General features: G+C 40.9%; 1 protein-coding gene and 1 long non-coding RNA gene across 2 annotated transcripts; one reads left to right on the top strand and one right to left on the bottom strand.

The window, feature by feature from the left end:
* Positions 1-671: 671 nt before the first annotated feature.
* On the bottom strand, positions 672-22,804 carry vax2 (ventral anterior homeobox 2). The gene is made up of 3 exons (XM_082528976.1): positions 22,458-22,804; positions 18,242-18,429; positions 672-5,013 (listed from the first exon to the last, which is right to left on the bottom strand). The coding sequence occupies exons 1-3, from the start codon at positions 22,690-22,692 to the stop codon at positions 4,513-4,515; spliced, it is 924 nt and encodes a 307-aa protein (XP_082385102.1). The 5' UTR covers positions 22,693-22,804; the 3' UTR covers positions 672-4,512.
* On the top strand, positions 22,609-22,938 carry LOC309704022. The gene is made up of 2 exons (XR_014276116.1): positions 22,609-22,698; positions 22,802-22,938. It is a non-coding gene; the product is annotated as an uncharacterized lncRNA (long non-coding RNA).
* Positions 22,939-24,088: the final 1,150 nt, after the last annotated feature.

Genomic DNA, 24,088 nt, shown 5'->3' with positions numbered 1-24,088 from the left:
TTGCATTTAAATCCGAGGTTTGTTTAGGGAAAACAGACCAATGAGTTTATAAGGTGTCAGCAGCGCTCTTCCAATTCTTCCTCTAATTTGACCTTCTCCACTATAGTAAATATTTTTGCAATTAAAAACATCAGATTATTATTTCATACAGGCAGAATCACATGAGTCATTTCACATTTCATGAAGTATATTCTCATCCAATTAATGTCCCAAGGACGTGCCAATTCAGGCTTTGTGCGCCACCATGCAAACCAAAACATAATTAAAGTGTGAGGAATTTAAAAGGCAGCACCTCCACAGAAAGGCCTGGAAAAAAAGAAGAAATGAGCCGTCCACTGCTTTGATTTGCCAAGCGAATAGGGAGAGGCCAAGGTTTTTAATAAAGCTGTAAGCAAGCTAAGGCACTTTCAAAATGCTCGGAGTGGATGGAGGAAGCTCAAGCACGCAGATGTTGGTCATGTTTGTTCACTGACAAAGACAAACGAAATAAGCCTCTGCAAGGACTGTGGATTACAAATACTATCACTCACAACAAACTGTGAAATAACTTATTTTTTTTGAGGGGGGGCATTTATTAATTATTATTTTCTTTATATTCACTCTTTAAAGTTGCATTTTTGGCCCTGAGGCAGGCCAGAGAATGAGAAATAAAACAGAACACAGGAGGCAAATTACATAGACATATATTTATATGCATATGAATAAAAATACATATACATATTGTACAATATCTTGGCAGAGCGTGAAAACTGCTCTGTCAGCCCAGAAACAGAAAGTAAGCCTCTTTAAATAAGTGCAAAATGTTAATGAGACAAAGAATTGTAAAGCATATATAAAGTCTTTTTTTTTCCGAACTTTCTTTCACATTTTGTTTTTCCTGTTAAAATCACACGGAGCAGACATGGAGATAACTTGTGCAAAGACCCATTTATATATATTTATATATAAATTTATATCTATGTACATACAGTTTGTTCATCATAAGAAGTAGCTGGTGCCATTAGCTTGACATTAAAGTACTGCTCAAAGAAAAGAAGTTAGGGCCTCTGCAGGACCTAGGCTGTGCATAAACCAAAGAGTAAACCAAGCAGAATCAGTTTGTTGTCTTCAAAATAAACGGAACATTTTTCTCACAATCTCAAAGGACGAGAGCCGCGAGGAGGCCCGCAATGTTCCTGAAATGGTGGTCTCGCTTAAACAAGTGCAAGATGTCACACACGCAACAAAAGCAACACTTCCACGCTTCAGCTGGAACGAGAAAAAGAAACTAAGACGAAGGCTTTGTTGAACTGATGCAAAGCTTTACCCCATTTCCTTCTGTCAGGGAGAAGAAGGGCCGTCTCACTTATCCGGCTGTCCCCCCTCAACCTGAAGCCTGCATCTAATGAGCTGAGGACGCATTACAGTAAGTCCAGAAAGCATTCAGTGGCTGAAAGTTGAGGGAAAATATGGAGTTTGAGATTTCTTTTGCAACCACTGAACATTTTCTGTCATCTCACATTGGATGGGAAATGAGCTAAGAAGTTCAGTGTCTTCTGTCTTGTGCAGCTTAATGCAAAACAGTAGAAACACTTTTTTTTAATATCCAGCAAACAAAAAAACAAAAAAACAAGAGAGAGAGACAGCAGAGGAATGAAACAACCTGGCTGTGAGAAAAAGACAAATAAACGAAAAGACTACATTGGCCCTACACGAGAAGCAAGCCTCCTGACCTCTCAGCTCCATCTCTCTGCTCAATATTTGATGCCAGAGCATGTGAATTATGGATGGTGCTTATAGAAAATAATACAGTGTTCAACAACATCACAGGTGCACTGCTACAGAAACCTACGAGTAGATAACAGGGGGATTTTTTTCTTTCTTTTTTTTTATTGCATCGCTGCTGGGCTCTAAACACAGGAGCAACAACAAATCACCAGCTACTGGCTGCTGGTACACGGGTGCAAAAAGGCCCGGTGAGCTGAAGGTCAGAATCTTTCCTGCACTCAGAAAGAAATGTATGTGCAGCCAGAAACATGCCCGGCTGTTTTAAACGTAGCCCCGGCCTTTACTTACAGGCACTCTTTTTCTTTTTTTTTTAAAATTGATGTCATGGCAGTGTCCTTTTTCTTTTTTTTAGCACATGTCAGGCCATCTTCAGTGAGTGTAAGAGAAAGAGAGCAGGAAATAAAACTCACAGTGAGGTGAAATTTAGAAATGAATAGATACATGGGAAAACAGACGAGAGACGGGAGTGAAAAGGGGGCAATAACTCATCTGACACGCACAAATTGAGGGCAAACTGTTTCGAATAGCAGGCTCTCGCGGTTGATTCTGATTTGCTTTGGACAACAAGGAAACCTGGACAAATGGCATCTCATGGGGAAGAGAAAAATGAAAAATACAGGTCATTCAGCCACTTCCTTCCTTCTCATTCAGCCCTGAATGAATCAGACAAATGCTCTGTTAGTTCTAACACGAAGAGGGGAATTTAGCTTCAAATCAATCAATTAAAGAATGCAGCTGAAAGAAAGCTGCAGATTATTTCAGGAGGGGAAATAACTTAGGATGTATTTTTCCTGGCTTTAATTCTGAAAATCACCTTCCTAAGAAAATAAACTTCTCAGGAAGGGTGAGGGGGTGAAAGTGGAGGAAATACAGGATGATGTAGAAACGCCATAAAAACATAAAGTGCTTTCAATGAGTGGTGAACGCAGACAGGCTGAGGTAAAGTGTAACAGGAGGGCAAAACAGGGCGGCTGAAGGAAAATCAACAGCCTGAGATTTTCTCATGTAACGCTGCGGCTTACTGTATCCTGAAAATGTTCAAAGAGATTAAGATTAGGGATGTGATGACCCGGTAAAACAGTACTTAAGTAGCTTTCATGTTGTTGTAACATTTCAAAAATAATAATTAAATAAACAAACCTGAAAAAATAGAAAAATTACACTATGGGTTATGAAACAGCAAATCCTACAGCTGTCAGGAAATCCAGCTGTAGGAACCTCTCAGAGCAACGGCCAGGTGTTTGGGGTGTTCAAGCGGATATCCTCTTTCATCCATTCATCATAGCCGATAAATTAAAAGAAGCTAATAAAAACTAAGGGATCATCACTACATAGCCAATGATTCTGCAAACAAAGACCTTCTTTTATCCTCTAAATGGACCATTTACCTCGGTGCGACCAAAGCAGACCTCGAGCAAAAACCAGAAAGTTTCCGGTACCAAAAATCTGCATATTCATCAGTTTTTTAATCCAAACTGCAGCTGCAGCTAACGTTTTTCATCATCAGTTAATCTGACAAATGTATGTGAAAGGTTAGCGCTGCGGTCGCTGTACCATCACAAATCATCTCATTTGAAAAGCTGAAACCAGAAAAAGTTACAGGTTTGTTTTGTTGTTTGTTTGTTTTCTTTTGCTTGAAAAGCGATGATAAACAAGTTATTATCAAAACTGTTGATTCATTTTAATGTGTGATGACTTAACGATGGAGATGCAGCTTAAGCGCAGAGATCTCTGCGCTGAGAGTCGGTGCTTATTCTTTACGCCTCTGAAAACTTTCTCGGTCTCAGCGTCTTGAAGACAAGATTACAAGGTCAAACTGATACCGCTGGCCCGGGTTCAAAGGTCATCTCTCTCAGCCCGACCTCCACTTACTTCACCGGCCAGAGAACGCACGTGAGGCGCTTCTCGAGGCTTTATCTGTAAACGCTTTGGCAGACACTAACCAGCCTTCTTTTCAGCTTTCTTTTCATGTTAAACTGTTAGATCTAGATATGTGATTTTTGCACCATTTGTCCAGATCCTACCACATTATGTTTCATACACAAACACAACCAAAGAAACTTTTACAAAAACTACAGCTGGACACCAAACAGACTGATATTAAAATGCTACAGTTCTTTTTTTTCTTCTTATTCTTATTATTATCGTGAAAACACATCAACTAAAATCAAACATGGCCACGTGTACAGGAATAGAAATGTGTACATAAAGCTCTCTTTGAAATACCGCTCTTCTCATTTTTTGTTTTGTTTTTCTTTTTTTAATCCTGAACAGTAAATGAAGGCCTGTATAGAGAGAAAAATCACACACACACACACACACACACACACACTGGACAAAAAGTGAAGAGTCACTTAAAACCACTGCAAAGAGAGTGGTGATAAAAACATCTGCCTGTCGGAGTTCACGCAACATACACACATGGCATTTTTTTTTTTCAAAAATCCACATGTTTGTTTTTTTTATGTGGGAGGGTGAAATCATCACTTCCTACCACATCAAGTCCTTTTCACCATTTTGTGTCAGTGTGCCAAACAGTGCAGTGGCACAAAATGGTGCTGTAAGAAAGCGACTTCCTCTCTTTTCTTTTCTTTTTTTCGCACTTCTATGAACCGGGCTGCTTTCTTGCCTCACTGCAGCCACTCAAGAGTCAAACAGGTGGTGGGGAGAGAGACTGAGGAGAAAAACTCTTCCAAAGACGAGCCCCTGCTCCCCCAGTCGTCCCCTGAAAGAGGGGCATTACACTTAAGAAACTGTCTTCTTCCCACCCAGGTCTGCCTCCTTCCTGTCCAGCCGCATGTACGGCTCAAATGCTGAAGAGCCGCAGCCGTAGGAGGACGACAGTTCATGGTGAGCGCTCCCCAGGAGCGGCATGGAGAAGCAGAGGGGGTGAGGTGGCGGGACACCCAGCCGCGGGGAGGGCGAGGTGCCCCCCAGCGAGGGCAGAGAAAGCCCGAACGTCCCTCCTGGTAGGGAGCTGGGAGGAGTGCTGCTGCTGATCCCTGGAGAGGTGGAAGAGCCTCCACCCGGGCTGCTCAGCAGGGAGCCATTTGCTGGATGAGACGGAGGCCCCAGGAGAGAGTTGGGTGGTGGGGGGGCAGGGCCTGACAGGAGGCGCCCCTGCTCTAGGAGGCGCAGGATGTTGCAGGTGGCCAAAGACTCAGACGTGGAGGAGGAGCGCTTGTCTGAATCCTTGGTGGTGTCCTTCTTCTGTTTGGTTCTGCGGTTTTGGAACCACACCTTCACCTGCGAAGGCAAACACAGTCTGTCAGCGGTGGAGTCGGCAAAAATGTTACGAGAAGAACTGAGAGATGATTTTGCCAAGACTCAAAGAATAGGACCAAATAAATTTTCAATCACAGTCGTGAAAACCCTGATTTTATTGCACCTTTTCTTCATTTCAGCACTGGAACGTCTCCAGAATCATCACACTGATTCACTTCATGCCAAAAGCTACACAGCTCCCAAAGTCTGAGGACACTTTGTGACCTCAAGTGCGCTGCAACAGCAAAACCAGTCATAGCCTCAGAACTCCATGAAGAACAAACAGAGATAGTTTAAAATCAAGGCAACAGCAAATGGATCAAATCTGTTGTTTCTGTCTGCAGCTTTGACCACGATTTTGCCCACTTTGTGGCCCTAAGAGGTTTGAAACGCAGAGTCTCAACTGAAACACTGGAAACTAGAATGCAAAAGGAAAAATAAAGTGAAAATTTGAAGCTGAAAGAACAAAAACGCTCTCGAAATCGTTCAGTTTCATCGTTCACAAGACATCGTGTTAACTGCAGCCAAACAGCAAAAGCTTGGTGAACTCTGTCTGTCCTTGTCTGCCATATTTAATTAATGAAGTGCAGCTTTAATGTACAGTATGCTTAAAACTTAGGAATGGCTACGGGGAGGCTGATTGAAGGGAACATAGGGGTCACAGGGTCACAGCTCATAGAGAGACACCTCTGTAAGGAGTCACCCATGAAAAATGTATAACATCCTGACCGAGATACAGCTAACTCCGTGTTTCGCTGCAGGTTCACTGTATCGCAGAGTGTGGCGCTAAAACGAGCAGCGTAATAATTCAGCATTTCCAACAAGCTCTCGGCTTGGTCTAATCAAAAATGAATCAAAATCATCAGCAAAAGGAGTCTGAAACAAGTTCAGGAGAATTAGGAAAGCTTCTGTGGAACGAGACGTTGTTACTTACAAGTATTCTCGTTTGATCTTTACTTAAGAACTACAATTCAAATTAAGGTTATTTCACTTTAATTAAAAAAAATAATTAAAATGTTGTTTTATTTTTTAAAATTTTAGCAATTAAATTTATTCTAGTTCATTAAAAATAAAAGTTAGGAAGCTGTATGAAAATAATTTTAAAAAGAAGAACTGGAGCAAAAAACAACTGAAATAAAATAAAAGAGACTTGGAGTATGTGGTTAAAAAAAACTGTTTGACTGATTTTCACCCCTGAGACATGTAAAAAGAAAACTTTTAAAAAGTTAACTAAAACTAAATAGAAACTAGGAAATCCCTCCTGGAAACTGAATCAAAAACAAAATAAGTAAATACATTAAAAGCAAAAATAACTCTGTGGTGTCAGATGTGATTTAGCTTAACAGCCTAAATACTAAAGCTGCTACGCAATGCTCCGTTTGTGCTATAAAAAGCAGTAACTAGAAGCAGCTGTTTTTAATTCTCGCTTCAGACTTTAAAGCTGTTTTGAAAGATTTCAAAGTACATCGACATATAATGTTCATTTACATATTTTCAGTTTCAATTCATCAGCAATTTATAGAATAATTAATCTACAGATTTATTTCTGAACTAAATGATAATCAGGAAGAAAAAGATGCAAATGCAAATCTGAGCAGTTTTTCTTTCAGCTAACTTCTTACAAGCAGCTTATTTTCTACAGGTGGTGTTTCCTTACATGTCATCCTACCTTCTGATTACTTCATTTTGTTGCTGAGGTTGGAAACCAAGCTAAACTAAACCAAAGAGATCTCCCCAGGGATTTACGGTATTAAATAATATTTGTTAATCATGCCTCGTTTATCGCCCCACTTCTCCGCTCACATCTATACGGTGTAAATTTATCCAACATTACACAACAGACGTTCCTAGAAATCCAGTAATCTAATCCCTGGTAAGAGGGAATTCCTGTTACAGGAGAAACATATAAACCTGTGAAGGATCTGCAGCTCATGGTAAAAAATAAAAGAAAAAAATACTTTCATATGACTGTGTTGATTGCACAACAGCCAAATGACACATACGAAGGAACGTAAAGCTACGTGAGCGTAGATCCACAGAGAAGTTATGCGTAAACTGGACCCACACAGAAAGTGGTCACATGACCCATCGCTCTGACAGAGGGTCTCATAGGAACCTACAGGCTTAAAACACCATTTCAACTTCATTTCATCAGGCTCACTGAACATGTTTGGCCTGATCTTAAACCTCATTGCTGCTGAAAATCACTGCAGATTTCCAGCTGCAAGTAAGAAAAAAGGGGAGTCGTCATGACCTGGGGTTTGTGTTGTGTTTGAGCAGAAACAAATTAAGAAAAGAAAGCACAGCAGCTGTGTGCTGAGATGGACTCGATCTGGATGTCTTCTGATGCCTCAGGGGCAACTGACAATGTGTCTGTGGTTCCTAGAAAAGCTATTAATGACTAAGCCTGTGACTGTAAATGCAGAGAAGTTTTTAAAAAGATCACATAAAAAATTAAACCGACTCCACGCGATGGCCGCTGGTGCAGACATGACTGGTATTGGCCTGTTGCTTTAGTACTAAGAAGGTAAATGATCATTGTGGAGAGCAAAAGAGGAAATGTGTTTGCTATAAAGCATTGGATAACCATCCTTTGTGACTTAGCCATTAATTTGGCCTTTTAAATCAATCTGCATTTTTTACTTCTTAATTAACCTCCGAGGACCTGGCGTCCACATATGTGGACATCACATTTTGGGTTATTTAGACTAAAATACTCAATTTTGCTCTACTGATATCCACTTATGAGGACATTATACTGCCATTGTTCTATAAAACTTTTAAACGAATATCCTCATATGTGGCTCTTATGTTTCTTAAAAACAAAAAGAAGGTTAAAAAAAAGTTGGTAATTCTTTGTTTTTACATTCATTGGGCCCCAATGACCCCAAATATCAAAGACAAATTAAAAATGCGTGCCGTGGAAGAGTTCTTAGGAGGTTAAGAATAACCAGACTTTTTTGGCAAGTGTTGCACTTCCATGACAAGCAGATATCCCGGGTAAAATTTCAGTTTCCATCTGCTGATCATAAAAAATGCAGATCTGACCAAATCAAATCCCTAGAAATGTGTCCCATGCCACTGGAGGCTTCCATACATGCTCATCTAATCCCGACTTCTGTGAGATTATGGGACATTTAGTAAGAACTCAAGGGCACTTTGATGGTTCCTACATACACATTTCGATCCTTCCCAAGGACCCTGCGGTCCTTCTAGACTCTTGCTGAGAGACGCTTTTGTTCAACTGGTATCAGCTAACTCTTATCTTCCAAAACATCAGAGCAATCCAGTAAGGCAATAATCTAAAGCTGTTCATTTTTATTCAGATAGTCAGTCTGGCTGGTGTTAACTACAGTGTCACTGTAACAGCTACTAGTTCAAGTGAGATCATAGTTCCAGCTACTGACGTGACACAAATAATGAGATCAGAGAGGATCCAAAGAATCCCACAGCTCAGAGAGAAATACTGATGCAAGCACATCTTACTGCAAAGACCCAAACGAGGCGCGGGGGACGGGACGGGACGTCAGAGACGGAGATAAGAGGGGAGAAGAGGGGAGGGACAACAGGAGGGTGGGAAAAGCATCAGAAATGATGTGTGCAGCATCATGTCCTTCCTTATAGTCCAGATTTCGTCCTCGTTAGCTCACACACGACCCTCTAAGACCTCTCTCTGTATCTTCACGTGCCTGCCAAATATCCAGTTAAAGGCTTTCACTATGGAGCAAAATCCCTTTCCTCTACCCTCATTGACGTGGGCGTGGCTTCCTCTCCTGCTCACATCAGTATCCTCCTATCCACTGCTCCAAACAAAAGGAGGGAGGGGTGGAAAAAAAGCTTTCCGATGTTTTACAGAGGGAAAATGATGAGAGGAGAAGAAAGCAAAGCTGCCTTTGGTACATCTACACTATTGGATGTAAATCCTTTTTTAATGGGATCCAGGGTTCAGCGTGGAAGCAGAGATTACCGAGGGAGATCTGGATCGGGTGTGACCTGCATTTGCCCTAGACAGGCAGACAGGCTCACCCTCTGCACCACGCCCTAATGCAGTACAGGGGGCATGGTCGGGGCGAGGGCGAAGAGTTTAGGACTGAGTCCTCCATGAGGTTATATTTAAAACAATCCAGCTTACGAACCAATATCCATCTCATTGTGTTTTCAGCCCAGACGTCCTTATCACTACATCATGGAATAACAAGAGCTTCATAAATAACTCCTCCTCAAATGCCATTAATGATGAAGAAGAGCTGCTAATAAAGGATCAAATGTTTCTTACATTGGTTGAGTACTCGCACTGAAGCCTTTGCATTAAAACCTCACAAACACATGCTTTCATGCTTTGAAGAGACAGTAATTTACTATATATTATTGCTTTTATAATTATTATTAATAATTACAACTCTGTGGAGCTGTGGTACGCTCTAAAACAGTCTTTTATTAAACATTAAGAAGTTGGTTTATCTATTAAATGATATTTACAGGTGCAGGCAGGCTTTTTGTGAATGTTCTTGTGTGGAAATATGTCATTATGTATATGGCTATTTTGAAAAAAAAATCACATATGCATGTCTGTCTTGACCAGTGGATCTCTAGTTTAGTTTCCAGCGCGCACGTCACTTCTTCTCCCTGAAACCAGCCAATGCTGAGCAACAAAACACAATTTAAACAGTGATGGGGTAAATTCAGCCAGGTTGGGGTACGTTCAACAAAATGGAGAGATGATGAGGCCGCCGGGCACAGGTCAGAGGCCTTCACCGTGGTTACAGCCAGCTGCAAACAGCAAGGTGGGCAAACCGGGTTAGAGGTAGAAAGGTTAAGCCAGATCAAGACCCAATGTACAGATCAAGTGGGCATATGTGTGTGCACCTAAGCTTTGCTGTATCCAGCTAGAGATGGAGAACTGGAGATCATGAAAAGATTTATTTGTGTTTAGATGCATTTATGATTCTCAATTTCTTAATGTTTTTTTTTTGTTTTTTTTTTGCACTTTGACCCTTTTGTTGTATGCACTTGACCCCCCCGCACGATTGAAATCATTAACTACAACATCCCAGCAGCACTCTCTGACTGTATAATGGCTGTGTAATGCAAAGTGAAATGCGGCGCACTTTCTACGACTCCTCCACCCGCTTGTTGCTCCCACTGTGACCCTGTTGAGATCCCCTGATCTCAGGCATGTGACGAACACACAATGAAAACACTTTTCCATGGAGATTGTACCAGGCGCACCAGGGGCCACTGAACCATATATAATGCAATGATGGATGCTCAACTGTATGTAGCGCAATGGGCCACTGGCGACTCAGCTGTACTGTATGCGATGGGTTGGTAGCGGCTAGCTAATGGGCCGGACCAACTATCTATTATAAACTTACTGTCCTTTTAGTTTGGGGAAACTTACACTAATATCTATAAAACTGTTTCACAAAGATGATCAGTCGTATTTATGTCTCTGCACCTAAACTTAAAACTCACCTCTCCGTTTCAAAATAACCATCGTTATATTTGCTCACTTCTTAACCACTACCCTGACATTTGAATCATTTACATGCTTTTATTGTGAAGCCCCGTGGAGCGTTTGTTCTCAAATGCCTGCATAACCATGTTGTTTTAGCAGATGGCATCACGTCACACCGACCCTGGCCTCTCTCCATTGGCTCCCTGCATGTTTTACTTTAACGCACAGCAGAAATGCTCCTCCATCAGGGCCCCTCAGCTCTGCACAACCTGCCTGAGGAGAGACGCTTTAAACCGTCGAGGACTTCCTTAAATCACTTCTGAAAGCATATTTTGATAAACTCATTAACGCAGTGCTGTTGTTTATTTTCCACTGTCTTGTTTGTTGTCTCCACTGTTGCTGTAGCTTTTATAGCTTTTATTCCTTGAATGGTATTTATTAATATTATTGACATTTTGCTTTTCGCCCCTTTCCCCCCCATTAATGTTTGGCTTTCTGTTTTCATTTACCTCCTGTGTCCTGATTTTGTTCGTTTTTCAAAGCACTTAATAATAAGTCTTTTTAAAATGTGCTCTATAAATGAAGTCATTATAATAAAATGAAGTTTTTATGTACACACAGCAGAGGATGTGATCTCCTCATTGTTTCTGGGTATTTCAATATCACTTCTGTCGAGTATCAAAATGTGTGGTTGCAAAGAATCCCAGAATCTGCCCGTTTGAGGTTAAATGTACCAGATTCGATCATTTAAACACATTCATGCATGAAAAAAATAGTAGTAGTATTGTATTAAAAGTAAAATCACCTCAGTTTAGGACTAGAAATCATTTTCACCTGCCTGATATTCACATCTCCCCTCCAAACTGTTGTCAGCAACACATTTCACCTGACCTCTAAACCTCAGAGCAGCTCCAGGTTCACTCAGAGGTTAACCTCGTTTTATAGAATCGCTGTTAGACATGGCTGCCTAATCCTCCTTAGCACAAAAGCACTCGGGACTGTTATGAGGCCCACCTCTCTCACTCTCTCTCTCTGCCCCTCCTTCCTGTCCTCTGTCCAATGACTGCTCTCCGTTTAAGCCATTACCTCCTCCCCGCGCACACTGCAACGTTAGCGATACACCGCACGCATTCAGCAAAAAAAAAAACTGGTCCATGACTTTTTGTGCATGTCACCCCGCAGTCACTTGAATTTCCCATCGCCTTCGGCACATGGTCTCGTCTTGGCTGCGCAGCCTCGTGATGCCCAAATCTGTGACAGTTGTTATTTTTTTTCCATCTTTCTGGGGAATCACAGCTGGTAAAAGCAAGCTACAATAAAGCGCGACTCTACCTTATTCTTAGATTTCATGTCTGTGCATGCATCACCTATAGCACAGGGGGTCCCGCATCTCCTCTGCTCAGCGGCTTTCCTGTTAAAGACTTTAGAGTGTTTTAAATGAGCCAAAATGAAAGCATGTAAAGCCATCTATGCTACTAAAACACTGTCGTTAAGGCCACATTTTAGATACTTGTACTCATCAGTATTTGACTGGATTCATTACCTTCTAATTTATTTAATTTGCTCCGCCTCCACATTTGCTCCGTTTATCTGACTGCTTCCCAGCATTCCCATTTTCAACCACAGGAGTCATTGCAATTGTCAAACTGGAAATCTTACCCAAAAAATAAGGGCCACATGGGAGACCTTTGACCCCTCTAATTGTCTGGCAACTTGGGGTCAGCTTTGTGTGTGTCTGTGTTTGTGTGAGTGTTTGTGCACATGAAGTGAAAACCTCTTGTATCCAGTTCTGCTGATTTCCTATTTCCCCATAAGCTGAAGGATTACAAGTTGCTCCATATGTTTGTAAAATTACCCTCTGCTTGGCTTCACACACTCTTCACTCTGCCAGAAACTGATGAAGCAAGTCAAATCAATCTATGAGAGTGATTAGGGACAAAGGCGGCGAAGAATTAATTGCTGTTATGTTCTGATTACCTAATCAGTTGATTAGATAATCAGAGCTTCACAGGTTTCTTCCTGACCATCGCTAAGTTGGACAAAGTTCCCATTTTGAAGACGACGCTCGAGTTTTAGGTCACTGCGGAGCGAAGAGGAAAGAGTTTGTTTCTTTTCAGCACCAAGTCCAAACATTTAATCTGAAAGCACAAAGGCAGCAAGTGTCCGTCTTTCTGTCTGTCTGTCTGTCTGACAGCCTCCCTTCCTATCTCTTTCTCCATTCTGAGTGTTTGGACAATCGCCGTACTGTGCGGCCGCCTCTCTGCTACATCTGCAAAACTATACGTAATGGCCAGGCCCTCTACGCTCCAGACGATCGGCCAGACAACGTCTGTCTGGGCCGTCATGGAGAACAATACGCACAACGAGCACATTCACTGTAAGCAGACACCCGCAGGAGCACGGCTCGTCGTCTTGTCTCAGAGGAACATAGCTGTCTTTCAGGGATCTATCGGCATGTACGTAAAATCACTTTCTGCTCGTGTTATCAAAAAAGGAATTTTGTATATCTAAAGGAGGAAAATCGGATTTCCCATAGGGCTTAATCAGGTCCATAATACACCTCTCTTGCTATTTCCCACTAAAACATTGACCGTTAAATAATATCATGCAAAGAATTTTGCACAGTTGCACAAGCAAACGGTAACTTCAGTTTCATAAGAGGTCAGAAAGGTTCATCGAGAGCCACGTTTCTCTCCTTTTACCCTCACATAGTGCTCAACATAACAATTATTAATTCATTAATACATTTTATTTATGAACCACTTTGCAAGCTGCTAAGAGAAGCCTTACACAACCGGTTACAAAGCCAAAGTTACAGGTTTTGGGATCCACATTAGATCATCTGTGACCTCTGACCCCTCTGCAGTACAGTAGGCCACAAAACAAAAAGCAACAAACAGCATCATTTGAAGTTTTTACAGCCATTAAACTGCTCTCCAGGCTGTTTGGCATCAAGAGACAGTCCATCTGAGAGAAAAGACATCAGAAAGGGCAACAAACAAAGCATGACACTCATTTTGGGTGACTTATACACCTGCAGCTACATCTGAGAGGTTCACTCTAACACTGGCTGTACACTTCCTTCCATCTATCCAACCATCCACCCATCTTCTACCACTTATCCAGGGCTTCAGGTCACTGGGACAACATGAGCCAGTCCCTGGCTACCGCCTCCAGCTCTTCCAGGGGAATAAAGAGGCATTCCCAAACCAGGTGGATTGCAGGTTGGACATACCCAAAACACATACACACTAAAATGTGCTTCTTTTACAGAGTGTTTGGAGGCCAGCAGGGACAGAATCTGACTGGGCCAGAAAACACATGCAAATCATTCGTGTGCACACTCACCTGAGAGCTCAGTGAAGAAAACAAACTAAAGCAGACTGAATGATTTGTTTGGGATAAAAACAAGAGAAAGTTAAGAGCCGATCTGTGAACGAGCTCCACCTGCTCTGATCCAACACTTTTTACATGAAGCCAACTTTGTGTCCCACATACTAAACAATTTAACGGACAGCACACTGCACTGCACAAAACATAAGTTTTTTAAAAATATATTATCACAATATTCTTTTTTAATTCTCTTGACACTGAAATACCTTAATTTACACAAAAAATCTTCTCATACTCCCTTCTTCAATTTTTAAAATAAATAGGCAGTGGAGGCTGATAAAGAGAAGATATAGGAGACACTTTAGGCTTAGATTTTACTTTCTGTACACGGAGAAAAAAAAAATCTAAGGGTTTGTAGTCACAGTCCTAGATCCTGGAAGAGATTTATTTTGGAGATTTTTTACGTTTCTAACAGCCGAATGTTAAAAGATGTCTAACAGAAATCTAAAATCAGTGTTTATTTGCGGTGCATTCAAACAAATATGTTAAAAAAAGGTGTGCATTTGTGCTAGCATATGCCCAAATGTGCTCTGTTCAGTCAGCTATAAATTATCTATAAAACACGATCTCATCCCTGAACTCTCTTCCATTTGAGGCAGGATTACACCACAGCACAGAAACCATTAAATCCACAGCTTTCTGTGGAAGGGCTGCAGACAACAAAAGGCTGAGACAAAGGCAACCTGTACTTCATCTGGAGGGCAAACACACCACTCGAGCTAGTGGAGAGATTTAAAGAACACACAAGTTTGTTTTTCTTTGTTTTTTTGTTTTTTCCTGGCTGAAAATGTTGTACATGCTTTTATATATATTTTTTTTACATTTTTCTAATGCTGACAGGCCATGTGTTTCGTCTGGAAGTGTGAGGTAGAATACACACGATAACACACACACATAATGTGTCCTAAAATACAGACGGTTACATAGACTTTCACTGAATCAACTGATTTCTCTGACTGCCATCCTAAAGCAACTCCACATGCAGGAACACACCTCCATAAACATCCATCAGTCCTCCGTTATCCAACCAAAACTGACCATGAAGGTAACAGAAATGGAGGCTTCATGTACAGTTCAGGCTTTGTGTGTGTGTGTGTGTGTGTGTGTGTGTGTGTGTGTGTGTGTGTGTGTGTGTGTGTGTGCTCCAGCCCTTCCTGCTGTGTTGTCCAGTAGCGGGGAGCCACCTGCCGGGATGAAGGGGGAGCTCTGAGCTGGTAACAGATTACAGAGTAACGCGTTACAACAGAGTGAGGGCCACGAGTGACCCTCTTTACACCTGCTTTGTTCATACGTGGACTCAAATGTTTCAATGAGGCTGAAGTCTTCGGTTTCTCTGAATTGTTTCAGTCAGAATAATTTAAGAAAAATAACTGTAACTGTAACCCTCATAAATAACACCTGTTCTCTTCTCTCTCACCCTGCTCTTTGTACTCTTTCAGCTCAATGCAGAAAAATCATATATATATATCTATATATATATATATATATATATAGATATATATATATATATATAGATATATAGATATATAGATATATATATAGATATATATACGAATAAACTAATTTAAAATTAACTTCTTCCACACTAACAGAGCTCCACCCATTTTTATGGATAAATGATTGCATATGAGAAGAAGATTTACGCTTTCAAACTCGGGCCAAAATCACCAGAATCAGATTTGAAAGAAAGTGCAAAGTTTACATTTACGTTTTGGAGCTTGGAACACGTGAGAATAATAGTTTTGATATTCAGATGCTGATCAACTGCTGGAAGTGACTTTTACTTCTTATTTATGTGTTTTCTATATTTTTATATTATATGAATCAATTATGGAAATTTGTGTGTTTGTGAGCTGATTCAGGGTCAGCTTGAATACAAGCAATACCGGGAGTTAGGGATTTTTTTAATTTTATTTTTTAATTTAATTTAATGTATTTATAAATGTATTATATATTTTTTTTATTTAGTCTTTTTCATTTCAGTGATCACTTGATACAAAAGAGTTTGGCATAAAAAATAACGATGAAAGATGTACAGAGAAATACGCACATTTTCACCATATTTTAATTGGAAGTTAATCATCATCTAAAAGTCAATCATATTCCCACCGAGTAAACAAAATCGAAACTACCCCAAAACATGGACTTTATTCTAAAGTGCTTTAAGCCCTGAGGCCTTCTGCTGTTTTTGCTTTCCAACAGAAATTGTTCACGATAGATAGATAGATAGATAGATAGATAGATAGATAGATAGATAGATAGATAGATAGATAGATAGATAGATAGATAGATAGATAGATGTAATTGAGTTCCTTTTAAACGTAACGCTCTTTAATTGTAGCATGAAAATCAGATTACTGCTCGAAAATCTTTAGAAGCGAACTCAAAACATCAACAAACACCATAAGTCACCAGAAAGCCAGAAAAACATGTCCAAACATCTTCCTTAAAGGGGGTCTGAAACTTATAAGAGCTCCTATCTTTCCTTTGTGATTGGTCGCGATTAGCCTTGAATGGCGCATTTGCCTAAAAACATGGAACCGCCACCGATAGAAAGAGGATAATAATGAGGAAGAAAACGCCTCTAATGCCAACTAAAAGCCTTTCGATCACGCTTAAAAGCTGTTCCCATAGCATTAAGAAATTTCGACTCCGTGGGTTTAATATTTCACATCAAAGAGATTTTTTTTCACTTTTTTTTTCACGTCACTTGAAGGCCAGACAGTTTTTCATTCAGCCAATCCTCAGCAGCAGGAAGCTGAGGCCCTCCCATTAACACCCCTATATGCAGCGCTAATGAGGGACACAGTGGCTGCTCTGTGTTTCACACACGTCCATCCGACCACCTTTATTTGTGAGGGCATGTTTTGAGGTACTTCACAATTGGTTTGCTTCGCGCACGACGAAGATGCGCAAAAGTGCTGCGTGTTTTTGCTTGCAACTAGTGCTTTCACGCAGGCGACGCGTCTCGGTACACAGCAGTGTTAAATCGACACTAGAGAGTGGGTCCACTCCTCTGAGTGTTAAATATAACACTGTTGAGTGTTAAATGAACACTTTTGACAGTGTTATATTTTTAAAAGTAACCTAGTCAGTGTTGAAGATTAACAAAGACTAACACTGAGCAGTGCTGATTTTCTAACACTGAAAAATAACTCAAAATGTTAGAAATATTCCAGTGTTTATATATATATGAAAAAAACATGAATATTAAAAAGCACACATTTGGACAGCAGAAGTCCAACTCACCTGTTTTAATCTTTAACATAAAGTGCATAAAGTGAAGTTACAGAGGATATAAGTTAATGCTGATTTACATCTGCGCCAAGCTTTTTATTGTTCTACATATGTCAACTTGTCCTTCAGCCAACAGTTTAGCCAGTTGTAATTTGTAATTTAGGGACAATTCTCTGAAACCAGCTCATTTTTAGAAGAAAAGAAAGAAACATAAAGCCTGCTGTGCTGCCGCTGCTGCTAATGCATAACTCCATACAGCTATGACCTCTGTGGTTGGGCAGGAATGAATGACGGGAGGTGGGTTCAGGAAAGAGTGCCATGAAATGTCACGATCTATTTTTTTTATGTTACAAAAACACCAACCCCCACCACCACCACCAATCATTTTCTGTAGTTTTTTTGTTCACTGTGTGCTCAGCCTTGATTCTGTGTGGTTTCTTACCAACGTACAACCAAATAAACGGAATTAATAACTATGTATTTACATTTTAATTATATTTCTCTGCGTTTGCTGACAATTAAAACAATTTGAAAAGACATAAGTGCACTTTGATCGTAACACACAAGCAGCTAATGTGCATCCACATGTGTCACGGAGATGTTGACTCACCAAGAGGCTGTGGTTTGAAATTCATCAAAAAATGCATATATACCTAAATGTAGGCAGAGGTATTTTAAAAGTTCCAAAAATGGACTTGTGGTAGATACTTATTGATCCCATCACTGTGAAAACATGTGTTCTTGAAAACGGACATAAATAAACAATTTTCTGTGGAAAGTTATTCTGAGCTTTGCGACTCCTCGTTTGCGATTGGTCGAGGAGCCAATTAAAGATTCTGCTCACACCTGTGCTCACAATTAAGAAAACATCTGTCTGTCGCTAATCGAACCCCCGCTTTAGCTAGCCAAGTATAGCAGAGGGCTGTGATGTTATTAAAGTAGCCTTTGTTATGAGATAAATGTATTGGCTAGGAACCGGCTACTTAACTTAGTAGCTAAGTGCATAGTTGGAGAAAATTTTGTCACGGCTAATTATTTTAAAATATTTATAAACCGTTTTGTTTTGTATCATTTTTTAAAAGTATTTTTGGTCCAGAGCAGCTAGCTCCGTTTTGGCCTTACCTGCGTTTCCGACAGATTCAGCTGTCTCGCGAGCTCCGTGCGCTCGCGCCCCACTACGTACTGGCACCGCTGGAACTCGAGCTCGAGCCGGTACAGCTGTTCGGCCGTGAAGGAGGTCCGCGTGCGTTTGGGCCGATCCAAGTCCAGGCCCTTGGGCAGGACGATCTCTCGGATGGTGCCTTTGGCGTCTGTCCAGAAAAAGAAACGTCGATTCGGTTAAAGTAAGTGTTAACGTGAGGCTGTGGTGGTTATAACATAGCAACAGATAGCTGCTGAAAACGAAACAGAGAAAAACAGCTAAAAACTAGATTAATCGACTTTCCAGCAGCTGCAGACTTCAGAAACAGAACTATAAAGATACTAAACCGGCCAATATACGACTTCAGAGAGAAAACACGGAGGCAAACAGACTCTGTTATCAGTAATGAGCCTGGGTGTTAGGTGTTGTAAATGATGGCACATACTTTTAATGGTATGTTAGTTGGCTCTTCATAACAAGTAACCGAGTCACTGCCTTTAATCCACTCCCTGACGTTTCTTTATTGAACCAACGTGCCATGTTATCATTAAAACTGAATTAGTTGGGTTTAAACTTGCCCTGCGCCCAAAACGCAGGGACATACATGAGGCTTGTAGAGCTGAGGGCCATGTTGGGTTAACGTGCGTAAAAGATAAATAAATAAATAAATTTTAAAAAACCAAATTTGTGTGACGCATTGTCAAATTTATGGTACTGCGAGTATTTGGCTGTTGGTCAGTTCCTTTAAAAAAATTAAGTGTTGTATCACTTAATTTCTGCCCTGGGTCTTAAACAGAGCTACTAATGTGTTTTGTAACACTGCGACTCAGCTGCACAGAAGCTCTCTGAGCATCGTTTCCACTCCAAGCACCAGGACTGCGCGCCGTTATCTGCCCCGAACATTAGTTAGCGCGCACGGTTTCTATGGGTGGCAGCTTTCCTGCTTTTTCCTTGTGTTGACTTTTAAGTATTATTGTTTCATGTTTGCCATGACTTTTTTCCCTCCCAGAATAATGAAAACACCGGGAAAAAAATAATAATAAATAATTTCATACATTGAATCAGACCTAGTGGAGAGCCGAAAATTAAAAAGTCCTTGATAAAAAAAAAAAACCCACCCGTATTTCTTAAAAAAGAAAAAATTAAAAAGTTTGTTTGTTTTGTTTTGTGTTTTTAAACCACGTGTCCAGCCCGTGTATTTGTGGTCTCACTGTAGCTACGAATATTTGTTCGTATTTATCACAACGAATGGACGCACCGGCCAGACATGATCCCGTCGTTGTCCACGGTTTTTTCAGGTCATAAAATATGTACTCCAATAAAATATGAAGAGCTTTGAATAAAATATGAAACAAAACCGATTGAACTGGAGGCACATAGTGTTTTCTACGGGCAGGACATTGCTAACGGTAAGAGAAAGGCATAGTGTGCGTAAAAACAAAACTCGTTTTTTTCTTTTGTTTGTTTTTTGTTGTTGTTAAGCTGTGCAGTTACATGGACTTGTTCGGCTCCTATAAATGTCAAACACCCTCTTCTTTGTAACGTGGAGTTGAAAATGTAAATAAAACACAGCAGGTAAGTTAAAATGAGGATTGTTGCGTAAAAGACAAAAGGCGGGTTGTTTTTGCGTTTTGGTGACAATTAGAAGCGTCTGTGAAACGCCGTGAATTCATCAGTTATGGTCCCTGCACGCCATGAGCTGTACTGAAAACGCATTTCAATCCCAGCCCTACCAACAGCTCAAACACAAGTGTTTGGTTACCCCCAGGTCCCTGATGCATAATGAGCTCTCCGTCTTTACCCACACATAGTTTATTTGCATAAAGTGTAGCCAGGCAAGAGAAAGGAAGGGGGAAAATCTTCTCTTCAGAGAGGCTAAATCTACTTAAACACAATCATACAGTACATACAGTTTAGATATGTCCTTGCTCGAGCAGCTCGAACTGAGCAAATATTTGCAAGCAGAGGAGGAAGCCAGCGGCTGTTTGCAGACCTGCTGACCTCTCGATGACCTCGGTGGCTCCGCGGAAAAGCCGGCCTCAGCTCGAAAAACAAATCCTACCGACGTTTAACCACACACTATCCCCACCTAAATGGCCTCACAGATCTGTCCTCCAGGCCTCTTTTTCTTCTCAGATGATCAAACTGAGGCAGCACAATAAGGACCGTATGTTCCAGCACTAGGGAGTGACGAGTGCTGAGGATTCACAATGAACACCTGACTGCCAGATCTCTTAATACAGAACTACGTTTGATTCAGTATGTCCATAAATAATCACAAACACTATTTTACATACAGATAAAACGCTCGAATAGACTCACCCAACAATGTTTAATTATGTGCAACAAAGAGTCAGAAATAAAGAATGACTCTGTTATTAATAAGCCGTGTAGGTGCATTTCTACAGGAGCACAGACGGTTTTTAGACCTCTTACATGGACATTTCTCTCCCTCTTCCTGCCATAGCCCTCCTAGTGAACTGTAGTAATTTTAATATTCTCTAAAGCTAAATATGCTTTTTTCCCCGCTTAGTGTGAGCCATGACAGCGCACGACAAAACGCTCGATGAAAGCTAAAACTAAACCAGCCAGCAGCCACAACATCCTCAGCTTTCTATAACCTGAAAACTGATAGGCCGACATACCGAGTCTGCCCACAGCGGTTACACACTCCTGCGAAATAGATCCCCATCGAAATAACGCTCAGATTTTATTTTATTTTTATTGTCCTCTCTCAATGCAGAGAAGCTGACGTTTATGTTTTTTCATAAATGAAATGCATTCTGGGAAAAAAAAATCCATGCACGAAACTCTTACAATGGCTCACAGTTTTCAAATATTCTAAATATAAATCAATATTTTAAACGAGGTTAAGACAGTTATTTCATAACTCAAATTATATAATTTTAATTTAATTTGCAGCTGGCCTAAAATATGTCTAACTGCTGTTTTATGTATGTTTGTGTATTTTACATACATTTAAAAAAGTACATCATGTACTTTTTTCATATTTTTTTAGCTGTCATCGGAACACATGATTTAAGTTCTCTTTTTATGTTTTCCATGACTCCGAAAGAACTACCAGCAATCATTTACGAACTTTAAGGATTAGAAACGGATGTATTTTATTTTATTATTATTTTTATTTTCTTCTTGACTTCATATTTTATCGGAACTTATTTTCTCACGATCTTACCCAGATTTCTGACCTCCTGCAGGAGAGTGTGGACTTTAACACTTAATGAAATATTATGTATTAATATTTGTAATAATATAATGTTACTGACAGAAAAGGCAATACACACACACTTATGTGTGTTTATTTTGTGTGTGTGTGTGTGTGTGTGTGTGTGTGTGTGTGTGTGTGTGTGTGTGTGTGTGTGTGTGTTTTAAAATATATATCAGTTCTTTTGCACAAACAGCGCGACTTCTCCCTGATTTTAAGTTTTAAGCCTTTCTTTTACTTCCTGCACCTCTCAGCTGTGATTTGAAGCAGCTGCACTCACTATCGCTTAAAGGCAAAATATCCCTGCTGTTAGGAAAATATAAGGCATCATCTCACTGAAGCAAAATGTCCCTGTTTTCATTATTGATTGGACTAATTAATTTTTTATGCTCTCACACGAACAAAGGTGCGGCCACAATTGATGCAACCAGTATTAGTCGATGATTTGTCTCAGAGGTTTAAGTTTGCATAAGTATGCATAAGTAAAAATGACTTAGAAAGCGAAGGTGTGTTTACTCCCCTACTGTTGCTGTTTAAAACTGTTATAGTTAAAGTGCACGCCGCCTGTTGTTACTACAATAGATACTTTTTTTTCTTTTTTTCTGGGTCTCTCTTCACCAGATGTGTCATGCTCACATAATACGCTTTGTTTAGAAGTTCAAGTGTGTGTTTGATAAACTTTCACAGTTTTGACTCCATATAAACACAAGTGTTTCTTCTTTTTATTTAATAGTTTGATATGATATTTAAAACATTTCCAGGAAAATTCTTACCACTGTCTAAAGTGTGTATATTTTATTTTAAATGCATTGCCTGGCTGCACTGTGTATCTGAAGTTAGTCTATAATCTAAACTGTTTTTGTTGTACATCCACTTAATTTATTTATGATACTCGTGCGTAAAATTTGACAGATCTTTGTCTGATCAGCAGTTTTAAGCACAGGACTAATCTCTTCGTTTTGTCCACTCACCTCTTACTAAAATTCTCCGGCAGTAGTCAGGGTCCACTCCCAAAAGTTTGTCATGCCCGTCTTCGCTGGAGGAAGTCGGCGTGGATGCTGATGTTCCCGGGGTGTCGGTGGAGCTCTGAACCGGAGACCGGTTCCCTATCTCAGAGCGACACTTTGTTTCCATCCTGTCCGGACACAGTGGGTTGGGACCACAGCGGTGGTTCCCATCGCCCATAGTCGTGGCCTGGTCAAACATCTACAAGTAAGTTACAATCTATAAGATTAGCTTTATCTCTCCCTCCTTACGTCACTTCCACTCAGTCCTCTCTTTCTACTTTCTTCACCTCTTTGAAAATGTTCTCCAGAGACGAGGAGAGCATGCCCCCCTCTCCCTCCAAAATAAAGTAGATCCAGTTACAAAGGAACCATGTGGTCCTGCAAAGGGACCGTGGTGAGCTTCAGGTGTTGCTGCATGACGCACGGTCCGGAGTCCAAAACCGAAGCAAGAGTTAGCCGGGCCTAGGGGGGGGTGAGAGCGAAAAAGAGACCTCGATATATTTTCTCTAACTATACGAGGTGCAGGAGGAATGCATGGTGCGGGCTGCAAGGGGGGCAACAAGATCTACGGAGGAGCGGGGAGGTGCCACTCACACACTGCTCACCCACATAGAAATAAAGTGTGAGGAGGCGCTGAAAAAACCCCACAGCGGCCACAGTTCACCGTGCAGAAGTCAGGAAGGAAAGTTTCTCCTGGTTTGTCCAGCGCAGCAGCCTGTTACTTCACTCCTGGTCAGATCGGCTGCCTCTGCAGATCCGTGACTGCATGTTGATGATGATGATGGTGAGATGGTCACATAAGGGGGTCGTCCTTCTCCTGCTTTTGAAAGGCGCACAAACAAAAAAAATGTCTGTGTTGAGACCCTTCTAGAGGGTGTCGGGTAATGGGGTCACATTTGCTCGCAGAGTCTCGAGCACTCTTGTTGGTTTGTTGACAATTTGCTTTACAGCTGAAACATCACGTCTGAGCGGGGCGGCTCGAGCACCCTGCCTACATCAGAGCAGGAGAGACGGTGCTGTGTGGATAGCATTTGTGGTGACACGGTGCACTTTACAGAGGCAGGAACCAGACGTCATTTCCTGCCCGCACATAGTCGCTCTCCCATTGGTCCACCGGCAGGGCATGTTTTCACTAGAGGATAAGCGGCGCTGTGGACTGCGATCAGGCACAGAGATATGAGACGATTATTTTTTTTTTCCTGCAGTATTTCTCTGGAAACAGCCCGAAGAAGCAATGCACGGGTTTCCCTACAGCATCAGCACCAGCTCTGACTTTTTATGTGTGTTTTTGTGTTGTTGTACGGCTGAACTCTGAGCTCCTCACTGCGGTCCAGAAAAACAATGAGTGCAGATGCACAATGAACAGTTCTGACCCAGTAAGGTAAAGCCTGAATTATTCTCAATATGTCTCAGTTTAGCTCGATTTTTTTCCCTCACTCGATCAGAGGCACTAGCAATTCTCAATGGAAGCCTCTTAACACCAGGAAGAAAAACATATATATATATATATATATATTTGAGCTGTGCAGTAAAATATATGCTTAATTTCCTGCTTATTAAATCCTGGATGTTCTTATCGGTCTTTGCCACATATT

This window comes from Aulonocara stuartgranti (assembly GCF_965226115.1).
Source record: "Aulonocara stuartgranti genome assembly, chromosome: 3".
NCBI classification, from domain to species: domain Eukaryota; kingdom Metazoa; phylum Chordata; class Actinopteri; order Cichliformes; family Cichlidae; genus Aulonocara; species Aulonocara stuartgranti.
Note: the sequence above shows the minus strand (reverse complement) of the source record. Positions and strands in the feature narration are given on the sequence as shown.